Below are 26,193 nucleotides of genomic sequence, written 5' to 3'. Positions count from 1 at the left end.
AGTTTATGTAAACTGAGTTTAGGTTTAACTAAAACTTTTTCCCCAACTACAAAAGTATAGCTGCTGCAATGTACAGAGTGCTGTGCATGAAAGAGAAGAACCAAACCTGTTGATGTTAATTCATAACAGTAGCATGCTGCAGGGTATATGCCTTAAGATACAGTTTAGACTATTCTGTGGATGACTTATTTAATTGAGGCTATGTGATTAATTGCTTATCCAGAACTTTTCCCTTCCATAATAGACCCTGGTTTTCTGTTTAATAACTGGAGTGATTATGTGTATGCTTTCATATTAAATTAGCCCAGATTTGAATTTTACTATGTGAGCTCCCAAGTTATTTCCTGAATTCTATTTAACTTTTGTGTCATAATTGCAATATTAAGCTCAACTTTGAGGCTTCCTTGAGCTATTTTGGTGTTGGGAAGATAGCAAATAGTTTTGTTTGGGATTCTTTTTGACACAAACCCAAAAATAATAACTTGTTGGCTTCCCTGAAATGCAGCAACAGCATGGTGAGATCATGACACCTAAAAAGAATGTATGACTTTGAATAAAGATTTCGAACATGACAAATTGGAAGTTCAGCATTTACATAATATTATACAAATTGGCTGGAGAAATTTCAAATATCTTTATCTTTGAAAGCCCATTAATGAGGAAATGGGAATAGTTTTTGCAGCTGAGTGATTTCATTCAAATTGCTGATGAAAACCTGATGTAACAGAATACAATGTGTGGGGAGACTTAATCTGCTGAAAAGCTTTAAATACGCTATTTGTTTCACTGAAAAATGTATTAATCAGCCTCTCTGCAGACAATCTTCTGTAAACTTGCTCACTGAAATTTGGTATTATTCTGTGCAATAAACTTAGGAAACCCATTTAATAGTTTTGAATTGGACAATTTGATATAGATTTTGTGTGAGAATTTCCAACAGATTAATTGTGGGTAGCTGAATTCATATACAAAGAATTTAACTAAATACTTTGTCTGCTTTAATGCGTTGTTTTGTATATAATTACATGAACATTCAAATCTTGGGTGCCTAAAATTAGAACTCCCAGCTGCATGCTAGGATGCAGGTGCACGTGTGCATGACATGCTTCTCTTTGGTATCTGCTGCTCAGTTTTCATCAGTAGGCATGATGCAGAGGTTTCCCAGGACTGCTGAATATCGGAGAACAGGAGATGTGGTGACTGTCAGTGCTGCATTCTGCATCTCACAGAGAGAGGGAGGAAATGCTATGGGAGAATTGCAGCGATAATGTTCTTGTAGCCTGCAAAAGGATGGTGTTTGGATTTATTGCCTGGGTATGCACACACTCCTGTGTTACTGCCTGCAGCATCAAACCTTTTTGCTAGAGGTGAAGCAGGAAGGGGCAGTGCAGGGGAAAGGATGTTGGAAATACAGCATAGCTGAACCCATGGAAAATGGGAGCTGGGAGAGGTGGGTCCTTCTTCACCCTTTCAGGTTTCACTGGGCAAGGTTCTGCTTGAATTTGGGAAAGCAAAGTCAAAACTACAGAACCATAGGTTTGGAATAATAGGCAGTTTTGAGCTTTGGAAAGAGAGTGGACTTAGGGAGCTCCACTTTTGGAGATGAAGTGTTCTAACAGTTGTAAAGATTTACAATGGTGATCAAATCTGGTAATGCAGCTCCTGTGCCCAGTTAAACTAGATTGTGGGGGTTTTTGGTGTTGAAGTGAAAGTAACTTCTCCAAGCTAAAACTTTGATGTTTAGATATTCTTAGGACTTCAATAAAATGCTGTGTAGTTGCTGTATTTGCCCAAGTGAAAAATGTAGTAAAACCATTTAATCAAGTCTTCAGCTGTTCCATCCTTCACCCAGTCAATCAGCAACTGCACGGTGAAACAAAGTTCATGCACTTGTGCTGGGAACCCAAGGAGAACTGTGCCTTTCAAATGCCTCCTTGCATAGCTGGGCGTTCAGAGCTGAATGTGCAGAAAAGTGAGCTACTTAATGTACAGAGTGGAGCTGGCAAGGAATCGAAAAAATAGGTAACCTTGCAGAAAATTCTTTAACAATGCTTCCTTCTGAACCTAAATGAAATAGCAGCTTGGGTAGGGGGATGTCCATTTGTTTTACTTTATTTTGTATTAAAAGGTTCTTTTGTATCTAAGGCAACATGAACAGAAACCTTATGGGGCACATTCTTAGGAAGAGTGTTTCAGTGTGTAAGCTTAATCATGTTGGGTTTGACTTTGCATATGTTCTTTGCAGGCACAAATTTGTTAGGCCTGCACATATGATTCATAAAATACTTGGGTTCGATTAACACGTAAGTGTTCATTACTTGAGATTTTGAAAAAAAATAAACCCTTAAGTATGTATATTTTACCAGAAATCTCTTGTTTTGGTTTAAAACGTATGTAAACCAGAGCACTCTGAATACTCACTTTGCGTTAGTATTAGTTTTACTTACTTTGTTCACACTATCTGCTTAGAAATATTCTTTTTCTTATTACTGTCTTGCAGAGTACATGGTAAAAGGATTGCCAGTAGTTTAATTTCATTTCAACACTGATAAGTATACAAAACCACATGTGTGTTCATGAATGATAAGTACTTGAGTGTTTCTGGAAAACAGTTTGGGAAAATAATGTGTAGAAAATAGTATTTCAGTTGCAGGAAGTTAAGTGTTTGTGGATGAAAGGTAAGTTTTGAGATGTTAACTTAGATCAGTTTTAATCAGTTAAAATAAGGGATTATTTAACTTAAAATTGATGGGAGCTTTACTTAAGATAACTGAGTTACAGTACCTTATACTGCTGTTAAAAGCAGTGTACTTTGCTTAAAGCTTGACTTGAGATCTTTCCTGCACCTGAAGATTGCTTGTTACCAACTACAGGTACAGCAGGACTCACATCCAGCGTGCAGATTTCTTGGGCAGAGCTTTAGCTGTTTGAGCTGGCTCTGAGCAGTTGGTCTGATTGTAACCGAGCTCAGCTTTCTGTCTGCAACCTGCCTGAGTTTGCTATTTCATGTGCTTCATTCTCCCTCTTCATGCCATGCCTCCAGATCACAGAGTAGCGATTCATAGAGTAATTACAGAGGTTTTGGGGAGGTTTTGTCTGCTTTCTGCATGAACAGTGCTACAAGGTATCTTAACTAACAGTTATCCTATTTGCCTATAACACTTTTCCCAGGTACTGTCAGATCCTGTTAAAGTAATAAAAGTAGTATATTTCTATTATTCTACCCTTTATGGTTGTGGAGAACATGACTGTCATTTTCCTTATTACATGTTCAACAAATACTGCAGTTAAGATACCTCAGAACTGCCTATGGCACAGGCTTGTTCCAGTCTTGCTTAGGAGTAGAGTAATATGTAAAACAAAGTTACCTTTTTAAAACCACTGTAACTAATTTACATTTGAAAGGAGAAGTGAACGGTGGAGGTCACAATGTCCAGAGGTTTCGTGGAGGTGAATGAAGTTTTTCTTTATGACATTAGTAGAATTAACATAACTAGGAGCTCTTATAATAGTATTTGTATGTCGATACTGCAGAAATACTACATTTATGGAGAAATAAATGGAAAGTTTGAGGTCTTGGTTTAAATTTTTAGTTTGACCTTGAAAAACATTCCCAGATGGAGAGAGTTAAATGAGCCCAGCTTTGAAAGAGGAACATATGAATCACGGTTGCTAGGCTCTTCCTTGAGAGGCACAGGCTTTACATGTACAGCAAAGTATTTAAAAAAGTGATCTTTAAACTCGGAGGAGCAGTGCATTTGAAATGACACTGGCAAAATACTATAAACTTCATTAGACTTTTAAATAGAGAATTTGCGTGTCATTAAATGAAATAGGTATAAAGTATTAGGCATTAGAATATCAACTGCAAGACTTGAGAACTTTCATAAGTGGTTGAGAGGGGAACAGAAAAATTAGGCATCCATCTCCTCCTCTTGGTAAGTACTTCTTACGTAAGTTCTGTTATTCTTTGCCACTTGCATGGTCTCATTTGTCAGTCTTGCAGCAGTGCCACATAAGTGTTCACCCTGTTCAAACACAAACTGAAGTAAGGTTTTCCTGAGACCTGCTCTTGCTCCGCTCATCTAAAATAATAGCGAAGCACATTAAACACATGGGGTGTGTTGTGGCTGAGGCTCCTGGGTTGGGAAGTGTGGATTCAAGTCTCTTGCAGTTGTCTTAACCAATCTTGGTTGAGTCACACTTCTTATAGCTTCAGACCCTTTGTTAAAACTAGCTCAGGTGAAGCATTGATACTAGTTTTTGCCCACTGGTATCTATTCTGTGCTAGTGTCATGTGCTCATGCAGCACTTGGCATCATCAGGTTCTGGTGTTACTTGGGCCCTATCAATTTCCCCAACAAAAAGATTTGGTTATGTCTATTTTAAATACATGTTTTAATAATAGAAAAGCTATGGGTTATTTTACCTCATATGAGAAAGCAAAAGGAATTGCATTTGGGACTCTAACCATCACTGCTTCCTCACTGGTTACATTTAAATGCTGCTGTATGTCAGTATCTGTATCAGTACAGTACAAGGGAACTGGGGGTAGAAGATCTTTTACATTGATGTCTGTGATCTGGCCTGGAGTCTTGTGTGTGACTTCCTTTGCACTCACAGTTGAGATTTTAGGTGTGCAGCAAACCCTTTATTTCTTTGTCAAGTGGTTTTACTCTTAGAGTGGCTCTTCATGAGTTTATATATTTCTTAGTATTTTGGCGTTACTTTCTGTCCCTCAGAGCTTTGATTTTAAAATCCTGCATATGTGCTTCAGAGTGTAAAGGACACTCATGAATCACTCATTTGTTGGGATCCCCAAACTGAAACAGGAAAACATTTTTGTTTCCATCGTTTTGCCAATTTGTTTCACTTGTTTAAAATTGTAGCACTTTATGGCCAGCAAATATTCATAGAAGGGTACTTAGAGAGTAAGTGAGATGTCTCAGACTAGTGTCAAGGAGTGCTTTATCTTCCAAGAGATACAGAAGTAGGCAATCCTCTTCTGGTGTAAGCGAATTTCCCCCCCACATACTGTAGAAGCTGGTGTAAAGTCTGTGAAACCAGTGTTGTCTGAAAAGTACGATTATGGGAATAGGTACCAGGGTGTGGATTTACAGTTCCTTAGATGTTATACGGTAGTAGCCTCTCCATGTGCTATTAACTGTGTAAATAGCAGGCAGCATGCTGTTGTTGTCCCATTCATCATGGTCTGTGAGTAGTCAGATGGAAGTATTTGATCGCCCTGTGGAAACTCTTTTACACAAGCATACTCAAAAAGCTCCTGCATGAAATATTAGCATTTGAGTTTATACACATTTTTTTCTTATCTATATTAATATTACATTACAGAAAGTAGGTATTGAAAAGTAGAAGTTTCTTATTCCTATCTGGCTTTTTTTTTGTTACCAGCATGTATTTACTAGTCATGCCTAGTTTGAATTAAGTTAGGTGTGCCTGAGGTCTTCATGCTTCTGTTAATAATTATCATATAAATAAATGAGCAAGAGTCACTACTTAATGAAGTGCAAATCAGAGTTATTTACTCAGTGTAAGATCAGTTGCAAAAAGGTACCTGTCACTTACAGACGTGTAGCTCTGATCTCTCACAGCCATGTCAGATGTCCATGGTCATTGTATTTGCATCCAGCAGCAAAATCTAGTTGCAGCTGTTATGGCAGGAATTACGCTTAATTTTCATGTAGCACTAACAATATTTTTGGAAAACCAGGGATAAATCTCATTTTTAAAAGGAAAGTAGTTAATATGATTAAGACTCTTACTACAAAAGGAGCCCTTCACTCTGGAAGCTTTTCCGTGGGGATACGTTCTTTTGTCTGTGAGAAACAAAGTGTCCATGGGGCTCTGCAGGGCTGACAGTGTCATTCTGCCAGTGGTTACCTTGTGTTAGGGCACATTCACTGTTCAAATGCGGGTTGCTCAATTTATGTCATAATTAGTGCTCCATTAATGAGCAAAAATATGGATGTTGTTAAAAATACACACAGGCAAATTAGTATCTGTAAAACAAAGCACTGATGTCAATTCTAGCATTGAGATAAATAAGTTTAACTTAATTTCTAAGTTACTTTTAAGATAAATCTATAACTTGGGTATTTCTTTTGAAGAAAATTCAATTTTCTTATATCAGTTTTAAACCTTTAAATAGTGCTGTAGATCCCTTAGCCACGGGGTTCGCAGTAATTAATTTATACTATTATGTTTTCAGTTTCCTGTTTTGTATCTTCTGGTGATTCATGATAATTTTTAGTTCTATAAATGTAATATACCTTGAAGTTATGTAGTAAATCTTATATTTAATGCTCCAGTAGTATCTGAATGCAGTTTGAACTGTTAAACTGTATTCATAAGAAACTATACTCTTAACAAAATGGTAGAAACTATTTTTATTAGGAAAAGTCTGCAAGTATGTGTGTTATCTCTGAAATCCACACATGCTCTGACATACTGTTATCTCTATTTCTCTCTCTTCCATAGCTGTTACACAGATCTCTGGCAGCAGATGGCTGGACTATAATGCACTGTTAAATAAATAAAACCATTAGGCATGTAATAGTGCCTGGTGAATGACTCTGTTTTAAAATGGTTTAAAAAAAAAAAAATAAAGTTCATTTTTTTGAGTTTATGTAATTGGAATAAAATCCAGACCTCTTTCAGAATACATTAAACATCCTCTCTGATGTTGTGGTTGTCATTTAAAGTCAGTCTCTTTTTATTACATTCTTGCATCTGGTATAAAATAATCAGTCCTAAATCAGTTTCCTAATAGATGTTTTCTGCACGTAATCGCTCATTTTACATTTATCATTGTAGGAAGATTTTTGCCTTTGTCATTCTCCAGCACAAAATTATCTCTTGCATTATATGCTCTTTTTTCCTTATTTTCAAATTTGATACAAATGTATTACAATTATGATTCAACACTAGTGTCATGGCTCTGTAATTAAACTGTTTCTCAATAATTGTCAGCAGCTGAGAGATGCCATTTTGTCTTTTTGTTTTTAGATATGCCAATATTTGGTCTTTGCCCGGCTCATGATGATTTCTATTTGGTGATGTGTAACCACTGTAATCAGGTCGTAAAACCACAGGCATTTCAATCACATTATGGTAAGTGCTTAACTATTTTTAATAATTAAGGGTGAAGTTAAATCAGGATTAAGCCTGGCAATTTTTTTTATTTTTGATGGTACATAGATCATTGCATTCAAAATAATGTCAAAGAACATAACCTGTGAGCATTTTGTATGCATTGTGATGCCATTACATAAAGATCTTGTTCCTTTGGATTTTTTCTATGCCTTCTTGAAATGCTGAAGCCATACCATTCAGTTTTGAAATGACATGTCTAATACATTTCACAGACAGTAAATGTAGTGTCCTTGTGTCTGTGTGTGTCATTTTTCCTCGTGTGTTCACACAGGTTATTTTCACACAGGTTCTCTTACAGTGTGAACTTAAGCTAAAGGCTAAACTTACAGATCTGGTTGTAAAACACTCAATGGCCAGTAAGTTTATTTATTTATTTTCAGAAGTATCAATTTGTATTTGTTTTACTGGTCTGATGGTTTTGTATATAAACTATGCTAGGAAGCTCTTATTGTGTTGGTTGGTGTCAGCCAGTGTTTATAAAGGACTGAAAAAATGTGAAGTGCTGCACAATTTCAAGTGCACTGTTACTTCCTACAAACCTCACTGGGGAGGATGGCAGTTCTTCTTTTCCACACTTAAGGCTAGAAATTAACCTCAAACAGTTTCATGCCAGTGTTTTGATAGGAGGTTTTTGGTATTCAGCTTTTTGTTTCTTGAGAAATTCAGAGGATGTTTTCTGTCCCAGTACTAATAAAATAGATCGACAGAGCATCTGCTGAATTACTCTTCCTCACGTCGCATTTGTACACATTCCCTCTTTTCTAAGCCTCCTGATGGTGTTTAAAAGGGTAGGAGATGCTGGATACAACTTTTCTTGCATCTTAAATAATCCAGCCCTTTGGCAAGAAAAGAGATTGTTTCTGCTGCTTCCTAGAGACTGGCAAAGGGTTTTCCTACACTGTGCAGAGGGTGAACTTCCTATCCTTTCCACCTCTCACTTGTTTGGGTTTGTGTTGTTATGCCTTATGGATTATATCCCTACCCTTGCTGCTGAATTCTGTGCTTGTGTTGCACAGAGTGACTCGAAGAATCTGAATAGGTTTTTTGATGTAATTCTTACTAGTTTGCATATTATTCTGTGGATGCAATACTAATAAAACATCTTATAAAACATCTATAGTTTTGTGGACATAGGTCTTCAGAGCTGTAGGGAGCCACAAGAAGAAAAAGGCGTCAGATTTTCTTACTCTGGTTGCTGTAAACCTTTGTATCAGCCAACAGCAAGTCCACCCATTGCCAGTGTTGATTCCTCACCTGTCACTGAGTATCAGTTTGGGATGTCTAATAAATCCTTCTAAAATACCATATTAAATTGATTCTGACAGTTAAAAATAAATATATGGGGGAGGACTGGATGGTACTCTGTTCTGAGTGCTAGCATATTGCATCTTATATCTTAGTGGCACTAACATGGAACTGGCTTAGGTTGGTAATGATGGAGAGCAGTGGATATCTGCAGACACTTTGGGTTGTCCTTCTGAATTGAGCAGGTGATTGCCAAATACTGCCTGACAAATGTGTATCTGTACTGCAGGACCCAGTGTTGTAGTTGTTGGCATGACAGCCTTAGGGGCAGATTGAAGAAGGGTTTAGGAACTGGATAGGTAGAGCACTGCTGCTTGACCACGGATGTGAAAACTTGTTGTAATACTGCTTGTATCAGTGTTAAGCTTGTTAGGTGAAGTTAACTCAAGCTCTTTTGTAAGCACTATTTGCAATTTAAAAGGAACAGAGTAAAGAGGGAACTACAAAATGAAGGTGTGGAAAACACTGTAAAAGAATAAACACTAACTATTCCCATCTGTGTCACATTTTAGGAGCATGACTTATAACCATGAACCTTTCTCTAAGGTAAACCTTACATCAGTGGCAGGCACATACTTTGAGGGAAACATAGAAGGAGGGGATGGAAAAGACGAGGTTATTCTTAGTATTCCTTAAGTGCATTCTGAACAATGAAGACACTCAGTGAAGCCTGTGGTGTGTAGAGGAAACAGGCGGGGTCATTCTGATGAGAAAAACAGGCTTGGGTGGGGTGAATGTCATTAAAGACCTTAGTTTGCCAAACTAATAGCCTCAGAAAGGTAAGAAGGCTGACTTGGTGATTTTGGGTAATGCTAGCTCTCATTGCTTTCTGTCAGCCTTTATGTTCATGAAATGCTTACACAATTGTCCCTTGTTTTAGCAAATTGAATGTGAAATCTGATGGATATGGCAGGTGATTGATTACCAGGCAATGGTGTAGGATTTATTTTAACACGGAAAGAAATTGCTGCAGTCCTCAAAACACACAGAGCTTTTAACTCAGAAAGTACACTATCATAGTAAGAAAGTAAAACGGTGTTTGGATTGATCGCAGTTTGCCCTGAAGTAGTCTTTTATTTGTGGCATTATTTCAGGGAGTGATAAAGGAGATTTTTCTGAAAACCTGTTGAAGTATTGCAGTGTGAAGCTGCGCCTTTGAGATGTTCTTAGGGTCTTTTAAAGCTATTTTTAATTGTTACCAGAGAAATAGTAATCTCTTAATACATTCTGCAGCTCCTGGTGGTGTGTGTCGCTTGTACTCGGTGTTCTTTGACACTTGTCATGTGGGGGTTTGTTTTCTGAAGTAGCAGAATATGCTCTTTTAAGATGTCATTTTTGTCAAAGGAGGGCCAAGCAAACAATTAACTAAACCTAATGAGCTAATTAATTTCTTCCCAAAGCATATTTGTGATAAACTACTTAACTAGGTAGGCTGAAAGTGCATTGCAGGACATATGCTGTTTTTTTTTTCCCCAGACTACAAGTAGTCTCCACATCCATAAGAAATAACTTAAATGTAACCTAATTAATCATAATATTTGACCTTTTTAGTTAAATACTGCATTAATACGAATCACAGATTTTTATACGTAACTGGTACTTTAATATTTCATGGGTTTGACTAGAAGAGATATCAGTTTAAAATGAACTTTGCTTTTTGATGCAATCAAAGCATTTGGAGTATGAATTGTCATTTATTATATACTGTTGGTATATAAATACTTACACTGATTTGTAACATTTGGTGACGTATTTGGTACATTTAACACCATGTGTAGGTTAGTTTTTAAAAGCATTTTAATATAGTAAGATACCCAAAGTCTTCCTGTGGTATTTCTTCTAGCCTGTGTACAGATGATGACCTTCAGTAACCACAAATGATTCTAGCTTCTTGGCCTAGGGCAGCAGTGATGCTGGGGACCTAGTGGGGCAAGAACCAAAGAGTAGTTGTTTCAAGACAGATCCTGTGTTCTGTCACATCTCAACTGCTTCATTTGTGGAGATGGACAAGTGATTTATGTCCTTCATTGCTAGGATTCTTGCTGCTGCTTTTGGAATGGTTACGCTTACATGGTACCAACATCTTCTTTGGATGGCTGTACATCAATTCAGAGGTGAAAGATGATGAAAATGTGTAATATTCAGGCATTCAGTCTTCTGGGTGAAACACCTGAGATCACTTGTCATCATGATCTGTTCTGAGAAAACAGTATTTTTCTCCAATTGGAGTATTTCTCTCCAGTCTGTATTATCATATGCCAGCATCTCCAACTTCTGTGCCACATAGACCTTCCCTCTGCATTCAAATCAGGTATATTTCTGAAGTCCCTACAGTTTTCTCTCTTAATGTATAAATTCTTACAGTAACTTACCTGCCTGTCAAATTGCTAACTGCCACACTGCTCAAGGCGGTGGGATGTACCTGTTTTCCTTTTACTTCCTCTTTCTGTCTCCTTCCACTGAAAATATGTTAGAGGCAGTTCTCATGCCTCACTGGAAGGCTGCTCTTTGAGGAATCTATTGTGACAGTTACTTCAGGTTGTTCGTGGAACCCCTGAAGTGACATGGTTTTCAGCCTGTGTGAGATTTTGTTGATATTTTGGCAGTTCCAAGGGTTTATCACATCTCCTGTGGTTATCAGCCTCCTGTCTGAGGAGAGCTGCCTCTCTGCACTGTCTGGGCTGCTTTATAGCTCGGAGAGAGGAGATGGCTCAGTGTAGAAAGTAGCATCAGTGTAGAGATGTGGGGTTTCTTCCTTCTAATTTATCCTAGGGTTTGTTTTTTCCAGTTCCCCGTTTCCTCTGTACTTTGGTTTCTGTGAATACAAAGTGGGGTTAAACTCTCAGCAATAATACTGAAGGCTACCTGTAAAACTTAAACTGGGAATACCTGTGAGTCATGTAGTGATTGTGAAACCCATTAATACAGTACGTGTTGGAAAGAGATGATAATAGTGTGTTGGGCTGTTGAGTCATTAAAAAGCTATGTCTGGTGTTTTAACTTCCATAGGCTTGGCATGCAGTGGCAAAGGTGAGCAACTACTGTGAGCTTTGCTGGCTACTGCTCTCTGAGCTGGTGGGGAATTGCTCAAGTGTTTAAGTTTCTGATCAGTACACCTTTTAACCTCAAGCACAGGATTCAGAAGCAGGATGATAATACAGATTAGCCCACCTTGTGTGATTTCTAGGAGGTTGGGATATTGGATAGAGGAGGTTATCATGCATTATACTCAGTCTGATGAGACTCAGGGGGCAGATCCTAGTGGTAGAGCCAGAGATGCTCACTTGTGTAACTTACTTGGGTCTGTCCTGCAAGTCAGTGTAAGGTCTCTTGTGATCTCCTTCATCTAATTGTATAACTATGCTCCTTCCTCTCCCAGCCAGTTCTCACGCCCACCTTTAGTTAGCAGGTTTACTACTTTGCTAGTCATAAGGGGGGGTTATTTTGGTGTTGGTGTTAAGTGCTTGGGTTTGGAGAGAACATGTGATATTTGTTACATTTTTAATTGGGATAAATGATCTGTTAACTATCCCTGCCAATATGCTGTTGTGTTTTGGATGCTATTTCATGTGTTATTTAAGTATTGCAACCTCTGCAGTGTTACAAGTTTGGGTTCTTCTGACATACTGTGAATCAAATATAAATTTCTCCTACCCTCTTCCTGTTACTTCAAATATGGCAGCAGCCAGTGGTTCTGCAAAACCTGACATCAGTATTTCATAGTTTAAATTTGTGTTTTTCACAGTTGTGCAGATGTTACTTGTTTGCAGTCCATGCTAAGCACTCTCATTTGATTGTAAAGTCAAAGATAAAATATCTGTACAAGGCAACATTTGAAGCAGATAAGTAAAGAGAGAAATGTACTGAATCTTGTTCCAAAGCCATTGGACCTCAGGATGGGGGTTTGTTTAAGTAGGGGTTGATGGTTTTAGTTCTTGGGTTGTTTTCCGCTAATAGGAGGTTACCTGAGCTCATCCAAGTTTTGGGAAGGATAAACCCTCATTATAGCCTGTATAATTTTGGCAGCAAGCACTTTGAGTAAACAAGTATCCACTGTTTGTTAATGTCTTTTTAAAGCAGGATAGGAATGTTTTATACAAATCATAAGAATTTTCTTGAGTATCGGTGAGCTTCTGTAGTAGTCTGACCAAAAGGAAAGCTTGCGTATTATGTGGTGTGCCACAGATGTGCTGGAGTAATCTGCCAAGCATATTGCCAAACATGTGCAGGTGACTTTTGGCATGTTATGGCTCGAGTTAATATATACGATTTAACAAATTATCACTGGCAGCTTCAGCAACTTCTGTTTAAATACGCAGTCCTCTTTCAGTAGTTTGCTCACTCCAGATGCCAGCAGTTGGATCTTAGTCTGTGGGTTCAGCAACAAGTAGTTTAATTTCTTGGCAGAGTTATGTGAAATGCTGTGCTTTTGCAAGATTCATCTTGGCATATTCCCAGAAGAGAATGGGCTCAGAGGTCAGCACAGGATTCATTTCAGAAACAACAAGAAAAGCCTAATTTCAGCTGGTTATTTGGTTATTTTTAAGTGATGCATTGGTAAATAAGAAAGCATTACCACCTGGAAAGAAAGAATGTGTGTTGATATAATATATATATGTATATACACACATATATATATGTTATATATGTATTTCAGGCTTTGAAATGTGTACCTCAAAGCCATTAGCTGAATACTAAATGCGCCATGCAGATTTTAAGGAGTGCTGAAGCTGGGCACTGCAGTTAATTGTAACTTTGCAAATAGTTCATATGCCGAAGGTTATTTTTGTAAGTGTGATGGCTGTGGTGCTTGTTTTATTACCTGAAAGCATAGGGAGGCTCTTTGAGAAGCTGATAGTTTTCTAGGAAAACTTCCTCCTTTTTTGTGGGTACATGGATTTGTCAAGCTCTATTGAAGACATAAAGCAGTTTTAAGTATCAGTTAACAAAAAGGTGATCGTCAGCTTCAGAATTAAAGAGGAAATTGATCATTCAGTTTACTATTTACACTTACCATGTCTAAAATGCTACTAACTTAAAAGTACTTTTGTGCATTTTTTCTTTTCCCTGTGGTTAGTGTCAATTGAATTTCATGATGTTCTGCCATAGATGCAGAAATCCATGTGGTTTATTACTGAGAATGTTAATTCTGTTCTTACTGAAATGTTAAAGTATTTAAAACAAGCCTCAACGTACAAGAGTTCCATGAAACCCCTGCTCTTTTATAGTGATCTCCTTGCTAGGTGTTTTTAGAGACTGGGACTGACTGCTCCCTTTTCAAGGTAAACATTGACAGGGAAGAACAAGTGGAAAGAAAGAAAAACAAAGATATTTATCTTTGTGGGAAAAGAGGAAGCGGTGCCACATTCACTGTCACTTACCGAAATAGCTGTTCAGCAAGAGGGAGAAGTATGTTGATCAATAGAAATGGAGTAAGATCTGAAGAGAACAAGTAATTCTCATAAAAAGTATCTGTGGAGTGTATTTGGCTACAGCTTCCTTTTGGAAGAAGCCAGCTGGGATAGCTGCACCAGGTCTGCAATTAAAAGTGATTGACAGTTAGTTAACCAATCTAAAAGTCAATGTGAAGTTTCATCATTCAGAACTCGTTTTGAGTGATGAAACGGCACGTGGAGCAGAACACAGCTCTCATAACCATCATTTCAGATTTTCTGGAGGTTCAGGGAAGGCCGTTCCACATTAGCTTATGTGCCTCTCATCCTTGGAAGGTTTCCTTCACAGTTAAAAGGGCTCTTTCTAATGCTTAAGCCACTCCTTCGGGCTGGAGTCCTGCCAGAGGAGGTGGCACACAGTGCGAGGGCAGGCCATGGGCATGCAGGGTTTGGCATGCAGCCCAAAGCTGAGTGCAGAAGAATGAAGCTGCAACCTGTTTAGGAGCTGGGGAAGTGGAAGAAGCCTGAATTGGAGTAGAAAAGGGCAGGATTTCTGCTGTTGTGAAGGAGAGTTGAGAATGTCAGAACTGTGTTGAAGAGTGGAGTTAGAAGTAGCTTAATTTCAAAAGCCAGCCACATGCAGATAAATTATAAGTGCTTGCTAATTTGTTTTTTGGGGAGAATGATGAGTTCTCATGAACTCTGTAGATTATTCTGAGAGCTGCAAGCCTCAGATGAACACCACAGTGCTTTGCAGTTCCAGGGAGAAGTATTCTGGGAAGCTTATGAAACTATGTTGAGTATTGAACTGTCACAAAGAAAATAGTTTGGTTGCTTTTTGCCTGTTTTGTTTTCCTAGTTTTTCCCTTTATGGAAGGACACAGTTTCAAGTTGCACAGACTCTCTCATCTCACCACCCGACTCTCCAACAACCACTGCATTTGGGAGAGGATTTGCACATGGTCTCCCTTCCTCTGCAAAACAGCTATGAAGGTCAGATAGGAAATCTCATCAGTGACTATGACTTCCATGGCTTTATTTGCCAGGATACCACTGCTCCCAGCACAGAACTGTGCAGCACCCAGCTGGGCAGCAGCACAGCAGCTTTGGCAGGGCTGACTGAGCACAGCTAGAATTAAGTGGTTTGCAGTCTGGGTGGGTGTGTGTCCGAGGAGGGGAAAGAGAGGACACGGGGGAATAGCTAAAAAGGGAAATGTAAAACAAAGAACTTGAGTAAAAGACATATAAAAAGAAAGACATGAAGACAGTAAGGGAGAAGCTAAATAAGGAAGGTAAGAGAAAATGACCTTGCAGAATGAAGTAGGTATGGTGCTGATTTTATGACTCTGTATAGCGGGGGGGGGCGGGGGGGAGGAGTGAAAGAAAGGAGACATTAAACAGGGCAAAACAAACACAAGGGGTTTTTTCCACTAGTTTTTCCTCTCTGTGTTTTGGCAGCAATGCTGTTAGCGGGGCTTGTAACATCCTGGCATTCTTGGATTTTGCACGTTTTGGTGGGGAGAACAACAGTGTGTCCTACTTGAGACGCCTCTCCTGGCTTTACTAGGCACTCACCATAAAGAAAAGAGATGGTTATATGCATGCATATGCACTTATTAATAGGTCATCTTTTTGTTTTACTTATATACATTCCTTCTACTGTCTTTTGCTTAAGTTTGTTTTTAAATTCTCGTTTTCTGTGCTGTGAATGTTATCTTTCTTAGAAAGTAGGTTGTATGTGTAGCTTTCAGCAGTGTTTGCAGTGAGAGGAATGCCCACCAGTTCCCTACAAGTAGGGAGGAAAGGAGGTACTGTACTAGCTGAAGGGAAGTTATCCATGCTAGACCTACATAAAAGCAGTGTTTTGTAGGAGCTTTATCTGCTGCCTCAGGAAAAGTAGGCAGCATTCTGAAAGCTGTATGGTCACCTACAGCAATAGGGCACCAAGGGGTGACCAGGCAGGAAGGTGAGTGTTGCACTTTGGGGAAAAGCTTGAGACAGTTATTCTTGGCAAATGAAAGAAATCAGTAGCATTTTGGTTTTAGGCTTGACTGCAAGGCAGCTGCTACCTAGTTTATGTAGGCATTATGTCAAATAATTTTCACCTGTTGTTTACTCAATTTGGTAACCAGTTTGCAGGCTTTTTAAAACCAAACTTGCTGGTCTTGACATGATACTGCTTGTTTGTTCTTCTTCCAGGCAATATAATACATTTAAAATCTAACATATGGTACACATACAGCCTAGAAACTGTTTTTAAGGTATTCCCAGAAAAGGGGGTGTATAACACTTTGTATACACTGAAACCTGCAAGTTTATTGGTGAATAGCAGTCAGTAATCTATCTGTTTTACCTAGTAAGTTAATAATTGCAGGCTGAAATTCAGAAGAGCACAACTAATGCCAACTTTTTAAGCTAGTCATTAGGCTTAATTCAGATTAACATTAATTAATTACATCAAAGTAATGTAAATGGCCTTGAAGTCAATTCAGATTCCTAAATGTCATGTCTACCTGTAACAAACAGCTTTTCAATAGCAGTCTTGGATTAGCTAGTGCAGTACCCAGCTTTGTACGAGCTCCATAACAATGTGAAACTTGAAAACACAGGTAAACTACTAGTAATGTAGAAAATAACAAGCAGAAATAGAGAAATTTAAGGTGAAATTTCATGTAAGTCCATGAAACTATTATTGACTAAATAGACCATCATTAGCTATCTCGAGCAGTAACAGCCAAAATACTTCCAAACCCTATTATCTATTGATGAAACAAAAACATAATAGTGCTTGTATAGAAAATCAGTATTTTTACTCTGTAATTTATGTAGATGTTCCTCCAGTTGTCATGCAGCAGGGGCAACAGGCTAATCTTTTGAATAACAGCAAAATGATGTAGGAGAAAAAGCCATCAATGTGGCTTAACGTGTAACCTCCTGATAAACGTCACCTGTTCTGCTGCTCATACAAGTTCTCTAATGTCTGAGAGTGCTGCTGAACACAAACTGCAATTGCATTTTGTTTCCCCAGGTTGTACAGCCATTGTCAAGTGATACTCGTCCTCTTTTCTGTTCTCTGTTCACCTGATAACAAGTTGCCCATGTTGGTGTGACACTCACTCTTTGCACTGCTTTGTAAATGATGCAATTAGACCGGGCTCCTGGAGAGTTGAAGCTGTTCCTACACGACTGGTTTATTTTTTTTTTCTTTGTTGTTTGGCAAGTTGGTCAGAAAATCTTTAACTCACAGTTCTGTATAGAGTAGCTTTTGAAAGGAAGCCTCCTCTTCTAGCCAGGTCATCTCCTTATGTTTTTACCCCATAGGATTTTCTTCTTCTGCCAGGCAGTTGTATTGTGCCATATGTCCTCTGTGTATGACCGTGCCAGTTGCAAAGAACCTGTTTGTCATGTCTTGTGGTTGAAAAAAGCTCTAGTATCTGGGTTGCAGCTTATTCTGTGCATTAGGTAGCAGGTGTATATACTCTTTTCTGTGTGCCCTTCCACCTTTGAGGCAGAAAACTTGTTTGTGGGTTATTTGTAGAGTTGGATTTGAACAGAAGTTTTGTGTGATATACTGTGATGGTTTTAAGAGCTGTTCATTATTGTTTGTAGATATTCACATGGAAGTTATGGCTCCTCGCTAATGGGAAAATTAGCTGCATCTCCTTTGCTGCTATGTGGCTGAACTCTGCCTTTGAGTTTGTAGGCTAAGCGTTTTGATGTTCTGCTGTGTCAGGGTGGTCTTAGTTAAGTAACTGTTTAATCTCTTTCACTTCTGGATCATAATGAGAAACCTTATAGTACTCTTTAAGTCTCTGGCCATTCTCATCATTGGCATGGGACTAGCAAGTGCTCGCTTTCTTCAGTTTCATTTTGGCTTACAGCCTGCGACGAACCACATGTAACCATGTATGTGCCTGGAAGCATGCCACGTGGGCCCTCTCCTGGCCTCTAAGGTCTAAGGAGAGTTTTCTAAACTGCCACAGTTAGCTCCCCTCCCCTCGTAGTACCATGTACTCTGACCAAAGGTCATCATGTGGGTCACAAAGCTATCCACCAGCCAGCTTCTAAAAATACCTCTGATTTAGAGATTATATAAACTTACATATGTGAGTAGTATTGCAAAGCTTAATGCTCGCATCTTGCTCTTCACAGATTGAGAGTGACAGCTAGTGTTACTTGTGTTTTGTGGTGGCCAGTTCCTTTCTCAGCTCAGCTCTCCATAGGCTCAATCAGTGTTCAGATCAAGGGTGGTTGCTGACCTTTAGGACCATACTCATCACGTTTTTCTGTGCTCACAAGAACATACTGGGGAAGGATGAAGGCTTGGCATATAGTTAGGATGTGCTGAAAGCCCATATTAGCTCCTGGGCTGCTTGCTGTTTCCTCTGCCCTGTCCTAGTTGTTCAGGTGGCAGTGGTCCACAATAGCTGTGGGTTGGACACTTGAAATCTAATGTCTTTTCGTGGTTTAATTCCCTGAAAATAGCATAAGTCTCTGTAGAAGCCTTCCCTCTCTGTGTGTGCACACCTGCGATATGGGTAGCAGTTATTTGATATTTCTGGTATAAACAAGCACATTGTGTAAGTGGATTTGATACTGAGATATAAAACGCTGTCACTTGGTTGTGCACCAACAAGCCTGACAAGTTGTTCCTCTGAACTCGTTTGAATTTGGACTTGCTTCACTTCTCGAAAACCTGAGGAACTTCCAAGCATGCCCATTTGGAAGAGAAAAGGAAACACCAAACCCAAAAATCTTGCCTGATACTTTTGTGTTTTCTGTAGCATGTAACACCCTCTCCAAAGTGGCAGTTGCTGGAGAGAAAAATCCACTGATTGCAAAATCCATTGTCCCATGTTTCTGGAGGTTCTGGATATTTCAGTCATAATGGTACTTTGAAGCACTTGTTTCCATCTTTGGGGAGAGGAGGAAAGGCATACAAGGCCTTACAATCAAGTTTGTAGTGCTACTTTCTGTATGATTTTGCTGTTCCTTTCACTAAGGCTGGTTTTGTGGTCTCACGTAGCACATGGTGAAGTTCTTTCTGTGCAGCCACTATAGCAGCCAAGTAATTTTTCTAACTAACTACACTGGAGTTCTTGATTGATCAACTTTAAGAAGTTTGGTGTTGGCTCATGGCCCATCATTCTCTTCCTTCCAGGAAGGATAATAATAGTAGCCAGTAACCAAACATTCTCTTTAAAACAAAATATTTACAACATAATCTTTTTAGGCAGTACTAGATGTAAACATAAGCAAGCTGCAGTGTAAGCAAGCCCAGTTTATGCAGTGGTGATATCAAGCAGATGAAATTCCATGGGAGTCTGAACTTTTTTGTTATGTACCCTCCAAAACTTCCAGGAACTGGCAGAGTAATGATGACTGCAGCTCACAACCCAGTTCTTAGCCATCCCCTGTTGCTTAGGCCTCCAGCCCATTCCCTGGGATCAAGTCACACTTTAATCCTTGCTTCTCCTAGCTCAATTAGTTGCACAAGGAGGCCTTTGGTTTTGTAAGACTGTCAGGCCTGTGAGCTAAGGGGTTTGCTCTTTGTTAAGGAGCAAGCGGATGGTGGAAAGGCTTGAAGGAAGCAGTTGGGATTGGGGGAGAGGGCAGAGATCTGCTGTGGCAGTATTACCTCGCACCAGCCAGCTTAAAGTGATTGTGAAATTGGTGCCTGAGATTGCTGAATTTTGGGAAAGGATAAATGTGTTGTTTCATGTGTATTGCAGATAATGAAGCCTGGTCATCTGTGGCTTTCTCCTGTGTGTTTTGCCATTGCGCACCCTCCTGTTGCAACACCTCCTGCCCTGTGTACATACATAGCTTTAGGTCTTGTGTCGTGTTTTGTTCCTGGTTCCCTTTGGGTTTTGGGTCTTTGGCTGCCAGATTAATCAGACACATCATGGCACAGCTAAGCTGGAGTGTGTACCTGATGACTGACCAGTGAAGATCTTCCTTCCATAAAAGCACTTGAAAGGTCTCACCTCTGCTATGTAAATGCTGATTTTAATGCTAATGATAAATCCCAGTATCTCTGGGACCTCTCTCAGCAGGGGGCAGGAAGCTACACCACCTCACAGTCAGTTCTTCATTTGTCTTGAAATTAACCCAATTTCAACATACAGAACGCTAAAATGTAGTCAGGTGGTAGCAGACATGGTAGAGCTGTGTTTACCTTGCTTCACAAAGCCAGGCAAAAAAATATAATGTAAGTAAAATATCAGAAATGCTCTAGCCATTCTTAAAATCAATTTTATTGGCAATGCAAAATGTGCAAAATACTTCAGGTTGTAGAATATTTTTTGAGGCATTTCTTAACATTCTGCAGTACTCATTCATACCAGAGAACTCCTGCATGTGTGTGCATAGTGATAGCATCACAAATCATGTAAATATGTTTTCATGTTACCTGTGGCCAGTGAGAACAGGAGGAGGTGGATGCTGTTCTTCACCTTATCTTGAGTAGCAGGAAGCAAACTTTCTCCCATTGCAGTGGTTTCAACACAAGTCCAGTTACCTTCTTGGGTGATCTTGCAACACCAAAGACCTGGAAATTATGTTCTCTGCAATGATTCACATTGAACTGCTGCTCTCCCTTCTGCCCTGCCTGTGCTGCCCTGATGTTAGAGAAGGGAGCAAGCAGTGTGTGCAGGTGTATGTCCCTTTGTGTATGGATCTACCCAAAGGATCCTCATAGCTTGCAAGGCTGATTTTAGGGCTCTGAGCTCAGATATTAACTGATAGTATGTTTATATTATCTAATGTTGGTGGTGCTTTGGGGAATTATTTTTAATTACTTCAATTAGTGTTGATAGAAAATAAAACCTTTTGCAATACTTACACCAGGAAAAGAATTTTGGGATTTCATTGCCTTCCATAATGGGTTGTTTTTACCATGTTAAGTAAAATTACTTTTGCATTTGTCAGAGTACTCTTGCAGCGTGGGATTGCACTGTGGCATGTGCACAGTCTGTTTCAAGGTGAAACTCAGTGAGTATTTACTATATGGACTTACTTAGACTTTAGTCATTGGGAAACAGTAAATAAAACTAAACTTGCATTTGTTGTTGAGGCAGTTGGCATGTACACTGCTGTTATAAGCAGGCATAAAATCCCATTGCATTCTCTCTCTGTCATTGTGTGCCTCTCTGTGGGCTGTTGTTTCTCCCCATGAGAATTTACTGTCATGCCTCTCCCATCCATTCCAGCTCCTGCCTTGATGCCCAGCTGTTGGGGTTTCTTAGCAGTTGGGTTTTTTGTCCTTATTCTTACTTAGAAGGAAGACAGAGTTATGTATTGTTCCACTTGGGAATTAAATTGCCTGATCTTGGTCAGTTTATTTGTGGAACAAGTAACAAAATAGAAGTTACTTGCCCTCTTGGTCCTCAAATGAGTGTAAGCCCAATCAGAGACTAAAAAATGATAAATTCTAGTTTTTAAGAGACAAATACATCAGTGCTGGTTCCCTGCATAGTAGTTTAGTGGTTCACAAAATCCCTGACTTCAAAATATGATAGAGACTTAACTCGGTCTTAATTACGGGTGTCAAGTAGAAGAGTGTACAATAGAAACAAATTCCTTCAAAAGCATGCATGCCTCTGGTACTAATTTTAGCTATAGAAGGAGATGTGTTTTAAAACTAGCATAATCCAAGGAAATGTCTTTGCTTTCCTGAGTTGTCCTTCACAATTAATGGATAGGTGACATGAGCTGTCAACTTGAAATTCAGAGCAAATAGGAGCTGGTTTCTGCCTTGTACTTTGAGTGCATAGACATGGGGAAAGTTAGTATTTAGTATTTGTGATTTAGGATTTAGGATTTAGTATTCATGTCTAAGCTTGTTAATGGGAGCAGTAGTCTTACAGTTTCTGCATGTTCCTTTAAAAAGAGAAAAAACATCCCAAACAAACCCTAATCTAGTGAAATGGTGCTCCTTGCTGCCTTTTAACCCTTCTTAATGGAAGTAATATGCTAGCACACTGATACTAACACATAAAGGTGTTTATACAGGCCAGCTGCCTTTCCTCTTGGCTAACCTTGTTTTAGTGAAAAAGTGATTTGCTTGGTTTTAAACGTAAATTTTGGTGTAATTCAGTAAGTGAGGAAAGATCAGAGAAATCAGTTTTGATTATGGTAATTTAAAAGAAGAGCAGGCCACAAGCTGTTTCTTCCAATTTTTTCTGTCAGCAGATTCACTATAATTTTTGAGTGATTACTTAGAAAATGGCCCAGAAATTTGATAAAAATTAGATTTTAGTATCTATGTACTGGCTTTGGGTGAAAAATCAGTCTTTGACATCAGACCTTAGAATCTGGAAATTTAGGTTTTTGAGACCTATCTGGAAGTTCAAGATAGTAAATATTGGAGTGAATTTTTTGCTGCTGCAGAATCATAGAATGGTTTGGGTTGGAAGGGACCTTGAAGCTTATCCAGTTCCAACCCCTTTCATGCTGCTTGTAGTTGATCATAGAATCACAGAATGGTTTGGGTTGAAAGGGACCTAAAGTCATATAGTGCCATATCCCCTGCCACAGGCAGGGACACCTTCCACTAGAGCAGGTTGCTCCAAGCCCCTGTGTCCAGCCTGGCCTTGAACACTGCCAGGGATTGGGCAGCCACAGCTTCTCTGGGCACCCTGTGCCAGTGCCTCACAACCCTCACAGTAATGAACTTCTTCCTAATGTCTAATCTAAATCTCCCTTCTGTCAGCTTAAAGCCATTTCCCCTTGTCTTGTCCCTATGGGCCCTTGTCAAAAGCCCTTCTACAGATTTTTTGTAGGCCCTCCCTAGGTACTTGAAGAGTTTTGCAAGGTCCCCCTGCAGCATTCTCTTCTCCAGGCTGAGGAGAAGGCTCAGGGGAGCCTTCCTTCATAACAGCATTCCTGCAGCCTGTACATCACTGGTGCCGATGCCACCTCTGTGGCAACAATGCCCACCATTGCTGGAGCTGAGCCTGGCCAGAAGGCTGGGGACAGCATTTTGCTACCAGCCTGGAGCCGCAGCCTCGGTGCGCGGTGGTCGGTGATTGCAGCGTCGCCTGCAGGTGTCATGGGGCCTTGATGGGGCTCCCCGTGGATAATCAGTCTCACAGCGAGAGATTAAGCTCTGCAAGCAGCTCCCTGAGCCCTTCTGAAATGTCACCGGCATGCTCTGGCCCTGCTGTAAAAGCAGTGTGTTCCCTGCAGATGGGGACAACCCAGTGAGGGTGAACTCTGCTCTGTGCAGACCCTGCCAGGCTCTCTCTGGAGTACGTGACCACAGGCTCTCTAAAGAAACTCAGATATCCCCAAAACCACTCTAAAGGCACTCTAAAGCCTTCAGGGCCTATTGCAATCCTGTCTAGGTTAATTTGTCTAGGATAAATTGGCAGCTGTTAGTCAAAGTGTTAATTAAATAAACTATTAAGACTGTGTTGGTTTTAGCTTGTTTTCCTGTGTGTGCTCACCCATGTAATTTATAAATCAGAGGACAAATAAGTTCCTTGTTATGGCTCTGTTATATGCTCTGGGCAGGATGGTCTATGCTGTTATATCTCTGCTTGGGAGGAGATGGGACATGCAGACACAGACTGGATATGTCAGGTGCAGTTGTGTTCTTATTTAAAACGTTAAACGTGCACAAACATCTTAGCACATCCTAATTACAGCATTGCTCCATCCTCTCAAAGTGAAATGTGCAAAGGCTTGGTTATCTAATTTGAAAGACATTATTATGCAAGCACAGTAGTTTCATGCCCTCATTTGACTGTATTTGTGATTTCTGTGATACTTTGTGCTAATGCTGCGATAAAATTTTAATTAGGGTATAGTTAATGTGGTCAGTGTGTTTAAACAGGAAACTTGTTTCACACCTGTTCTGATTGACGAGTGTTAGTGAAATAAGCTGTTATGATCCTGTTTTATAGTTGAAAAATTACTAATGTCTAGAAATGTTAAATCAAGGTAAAATAATGTAAGGATCTGACTTAAAACAAGAAACCAAATTATTTATTCCCCATTTTCCATTTGTGTGGCAAATTATTTATGTTCCAAGAAATTTCACATTTCTGGAAAGTTGTTCACCTCTTGAAACATCCTTTAAAAATACCACTCTTCACCTGACCACAGGTTTGCTTCCCGTCTTTCCATTCTGATGAAGTTAAAGATCTTGTGTTTAAAACCCCAGAACAGAAGATGAGGTGTTACCCAGCCTGGATCCCTTCATTTCTCCACGTTTTCCTGCAGATGGGCAGTACCCATCGGTGTAGAGGCCCAGCAACACTTTCATTCTGTTTCTCATAGGGAAGCACATGAATTGTCACATCAGTAGGGTGTGCGTGGTTGGTCCTGTACATACAGGAACAGAGGTGAGAGATGGATAACATTGGAGACAACAATGGGAGCTTTCAACTCGGCTCCATCAATGTTTTTGCTGTGAGTAGTAGCACCTCAGGGAAGAGGAAGGGCTGTTGTAGTTGCTAGTTCTAAGTAGCCATGTGCATGTTTATTTTATTTTGTTAACCTTACAGAGCTTTTGTATCATGTGGCAGTGGATGTCCATCACTAAGTAGTTGTGCAGCATCTAAGGAAAATATTTGTGCTCAGTGTCTTTTGACCCTGTATTTTCTTAATGATGGAATCAAAGGATGTGATTTACTTAGCTGACGCTGCTATTTTTGTGTATATCCAGTGATACTTCCTCTATTCCCTGGCTCAGAACGTGATAAAGGTGTAAACCTGATTTCTGTGTGGATAACAGGCAGAAAGAGAGAGAAAATGAGAAATTAAGTGGTGGTTATTCCCTTAGTTCTTTACTCCCATGCATTCAACACGCTGTTGTCCATTAAACTTCTGTTTGCTCAACTTTTTATTAAATTTTGGAGTAATGGTTTCTTTTTTTTATTATTACTTTTAGTTTGCTTTAGGCTTATATTGAAAAACTGAAGCTTTTCCTTAATGTCATTCAGAGTAAGCATATGTGAGACAGCAGTTTCCAGTGCATTTTTGAGGAAGCTGAGCCACGCTGCTCCTTGGTATGCTGTGCCTCTGTAGTGCTTAACGTTGTGTTTGGTGCTTTTGTTTTGTATCACTGTGGCTTTTCTAAAGCTTGCTCTAAATAATTGTATTTTTTAATAGCAAAAGAATAATTTATTCAATATCTGCTTTTTTAATAGCAAAAGGATAATTTGTCAATATCCGCTTTTTAATCAAACAGCGCAGGTACTGTCATGTCATCCAAAGGCTGTGCCGAAATTAGTGCTCATAATGTGGACGTTGTAATCTCTCTATGGCCTGATTACCATCTAAGACACTCTACTGTCCTTCCATAATAACCCTGCAATAATTACATGCCAGTACTTGACAGGTTTACAAGACAGCTGCTGACCTAAAGGGCCAGGGCCTGTTCCCTGGTGAGAAGTCTGTGCTTTTCTCCATCACTTGGCATGTTAGACAGGAAAGTGTACCAGAAGTTTGGTCTTGCATATTATGTCAGTCTTTTTGAGATGTTAAAGCCCTTGTGCTTGGGTTTACCTGAGTAAAGAGAGGGATGGAGGAGGATGGGGAAAACAGCCTTTTCTGGGTGATGAAGAGGGACTACCAAGTGGTCATGTCTCCATTAAGCTTGTGGTTCTGCTCCATGAATAATTTAATGTCCAGCTTCTATCAGGTTTTCCACATTGCTCTCAAGAGTTTGACTGGTCTCCACAAGGCTCTGAATAGCTGAAACTAACCCAGTGGGAGCATCCCTAATTCCAGTTTGCCACTGCATGAGGGAGCTGCATGATGCAGCAAAACTCTCAGTCTGTCTGCAGGCTTGGGGTGACAGTGTGCATTGGTTAATACTTCAAAGAGTGTTTTACATCTCTCAGGGGCAAACCCTGTGTGTTTTAAAAAGGAATTTTAAATCCTGTGGAAATTGATTACAGAACTGCTCAGGTGCACTGAATACAAGGGGGGTTGAAATGATTAGTAATCAATGTGAAAAATGGGAAAAGTAGCTTTAGTAGCATAGACTAATGGGGAGGCAGCAGTGGAGAAGGGGATGAACTTGAAGGCTGTTTAATTAAATACATTTTAGTGTTTCTGGGTTTTTTGCTGCATTCTTAATAACTGCAATTTGTTCCTTGCTGTCCTTTCTGTGGTGGTAACCTTGGAGATCAGGAGAGGTGGTTTTGGTTTGGGGCCATCTTGCAGCAGTTACCATGGTGGAGATGGACATTCCTGTCCAGTTAGCATTGTGCTGTTGGAGAATTACAGCATCCTCTTGGTCATGCTGTAGGTGTACCAGTTTTAAAAGCATAATTTAAATACCCTAAGTCATAGGTACAGAATCATCTCC

At 39.6% G+C, this 26,193-nt stretch overlaps 1 protein-coding gene across 1 annotated transcript in view; it reads left to right on the top strand.

The window, feature by feature from the left end:
* The window catches only part of ATXN7 (ataxin 7), a 58,318-nt gene that overhangs the window by 15,626 nt on the left and 16,499 nt on the right, over nt 1-26,193 (top strand). Inside the window, exon 4 of the mRNA XM_034066194.1 lies at nt 7,027-7,131. Coding sequence (XP_033922085.1) covers nt 7,027-7,131 — 105 coding nt within the window. The remainder of the gene's footprint in view (nt 1-7,026; nt 7,132-26,193) is intronic.

This window comes from Melopsittacus undulatus, chromosome 9, assembly GCF_012275295.1.
Source record: "Melopsittacus undulatus isolate bMelUnd1 chromosome 9, bMelUnd1.mat.Z, whole genome shotgun sequence".
Taxonomy (NCBI): domain Eukaryota; kingdom Metazoa; phylum Chordata; class Aves; order Psittaciformes; family Psittaculidae; genus Melopsittacus; species Melopsittacus undulatus.
The sequence above is the reverse complement of the archived record's forward strand: the minus strand, read 5'-3'. Positions and strand labels throughout refer to the sequence as shown.